Below are 2,601 nucleotides of genomic sequence, written 5' to 3'. Positions count from 1 at the left end.
TGTGCAAAGATGGACAACTCGATAGTTGGTGGCCCTTTGACAAACAATTTATGCAAAGGCCCATCTTCTTTGCGTGGTCAAAACGCACACATTAAGTGCCTTGAAGCGATCGCAACTATGTATTTTGTGACTGTTGCTGGAGCACATCGAACATGACGGACTCGAACAAGCAAATTAATGGCTCTTGTGATGATTCTTTGCTTTGGGCGCTTTCGCAGCAATTTGGTGTACGGATCCAACGGCGCGAGAGTTATCAATTGAGTCGAGGTACTGGCAATGTCTCTCCAAAACCTTGGTGCACTCGTTCCAGGTCGGTAATGTGTTAAATTCTAGAGACTACTTCCATTTACGGTTTGTCTCCTCATCTGCCTTCTGTAAAACTAAATAAATAAGCATGGCTTGTGAAATTTGGCCCTCTGTGCCCAATGACAATAATGAGCCGTAAAGCGCGGACGCTTTGTCAATGAGACTTCTCAACTGGGCGCCATTGGACTTGGAAACTGACGAAAGTTCAAACAACGAACATATGTTTTCTAAAAATATTAAGGTTGCATTGTCATACCGAACCTTAAGTCTATCCAATGCCTTCGTATAGTTTTCATTAGAAACTGAAAACGCATCAATTGTTTCTAACGCTGGACCCTGGAGACAATTGCGTAAATGATTAAATTTCTCTATGTTTGAGAGGCTATACTCACGGTCAATTATTTGCTTAAAGGATGTTATGAAATTTGTATATTCAGAATATTTACCGCTGAATGAAGGAAGCTTAAGTTTGGGAAGTTTAGAACTTGCTTGCATGACACAAGTGCTTTCTGAAATTGTGGCGTTGTGATCTTCAGTTAGTTGGGTCCGAATGGTCAACTTCATTGTGATGTATAGCTCCTCTAGGTCTGCACGACCACCATCCTCCGAATCCAGCCTTTCGATGTCGGTTTGGGTAGACAACACATTCTTGAAGTACGATTCAAGAATTCCAAGCCGACATTTATACTCAGCTACGGAGAGTGTTTTAACACCTGGTCGTAGACTGGCCTCAACGATGTTTTTGATGCGGGAAATATTCTTCTTGATATTAGCCCTTTGTTGTTTCGACTCTTCTAGAGACATTTTAAATAGAGTGAGAAATTAGCGAAAATTTACGTATGCACATGATGTGTGTTTTAATACGACAGCGATCAATAACAACAACGAGTGTCAGTAACAACGGCAGTTGAATTTAACGAATATTCGCGAAATGATCTTTGGATGACCTCTAGAGCAACGGGACACTGAGAGTAACGACAAATGGCAAATCCCGCTTAAATGTTTTTGGGTAGCAGTGACAAGTTAGGCAGCGAAGTCAGCGAGTGCAAACGATACAGCTGAGCTGCAGCGAAGGCGATGCAGTGGCGACGGTGACAGCGACGGTATGTCAAGCAGCAGCAGTACGGAAATGTACCAAATGCAGCGAAAAAATATGTGTGTAAACTTACGGTTAACCCAGTGATGCCAGACATTCTCTGTTAAAATTCCCACGAAAATGGGGAAAAAATCCCTCAATTACCCACATCTTGAAAATTTATCCCACATAATTCCCAACGAATTTAAACATATACATGTTTCAGTAGTAAAGAAGTAAAATTCATATAAAATAATAATAATAGTTTGGCGCTTACACATATGTGCTTTTCCTCCAATTTGTGGTGGTCCCCTTGATGTTGTCACACAAAGGGAGGGACCTACAGTTTTACGCCGACTCCGAATGGCGAGTGTATTTTTATGAGAAGCTGTTTTTCATGGCAGGAATACACTCGGAGGTTTGCCATTGCCTGCCGAGGGCCGACCGCTGTTAAGAAAAAACACCTTTTTCTGCATTTTTTTCACTCATTCATTTTTTCACTTTCATTTTTTTGCTCACTCACTAAGGGCCTAAAAGAATTTTTTGGTGACTTTAAAATTGAAGCACATTCATGTGCTATTTAACATTTCATCAGATAATTTGTTCCGCTTTTTACATGAAACACAAGTTACAACTGAAAAGATTCTTTCTTACTCAGCGCTTGAATTGGTTAACGTAAGAATATTTTCAAAATTGTCCTTATACTTTTTAACAATTATATACCATTTCACTCCACATCACATCTTCAGAACGATTAATTACGTAAGAATGTCGAATGTTCTTGAATTTTAATCAATTATGCAACAATAACTGCGTCAAAAGAAAATCCCTTATTTATATGAAATGTCCCTTTTTTCCCTTTTAATAATTTTTGATGCAAAATATCCCTCAAATAGGGAAATTACCCACAAACTGGCATCACTGGGTTAACCCACAGCGATGATAAAACGAAATCGCAGCAACGACTAGGGTTTGCAGCGTGAGTGAAATAGAGTATGCGAACGTCAACGTACAACAGTGGCGACGGCAGCAGCTGAGCAGCAGCGTATGATGGTGGCAGCGAAACAGAGTGCAATGGCAACGATAAGCCAAATAACAGCAGCACGCAAGTTTACCAACTGCAGCGAAACAATGTATGCGTACACTTGCCGTTGGCGCAGCGACGAGAAAACGAAATCGCAGCAACGATTAGGCTTGCAGCGGCAGCGAGCTAACGTATG

At 40.9% G+C, this 2,601-nt stretch overlaps 1 protein-coding gene across 1 annotated transcript; it reads right to left on the bottom strand.

Moving 5' to 3' along the window:
- Positions 1-6: 6 nt before the first annotated feature.
- On the bottom strand, positions 7-1,501 carry LOC118755289. The gene is made up of 2 exons (XM_036490136.1): positions 699-1,501; positions 7-642 (listed from the first exon to the last, which is right to left on the bottom strand). Exons 1-2 carry the CDS (start codon positions 1,108-1,110, stop codon positions 620-622), a joined length of 435 nt encoding a protein of 144 aa, XP_036346029.1. The 5' UTR covers positions 1,111-1,501; the 3' UTR covers positions 7-619.
- Between the last annotated feature and the right edge of the window lie 1,100 nt (positions 1,502-2,601).

The sequence above is a fragment of the Rhagoletis pomonella genome, unplaced genomic scaffold (assembly GCF_013731165.1).
Source record: "Rhagoletis pomonella isolate Grant_MI unplaced genomic scaffold, Rhpom_1.0 Rhpom_scaffold_05818, whole genome shotgun sequence".
Taxonomy (NCBI): domain Eukaryota; kingdom Metazoa; phylum Arthropoda; class Insecta; order Diptera; family Tephritidae; genus Rhagoletis; species Rhagoletis pomonella.
The sequence above is the reverse complement of the archived record's forward strand: the minus strand, read 5'-3'. Positions and strand labels throughout refer to the sequence as shown.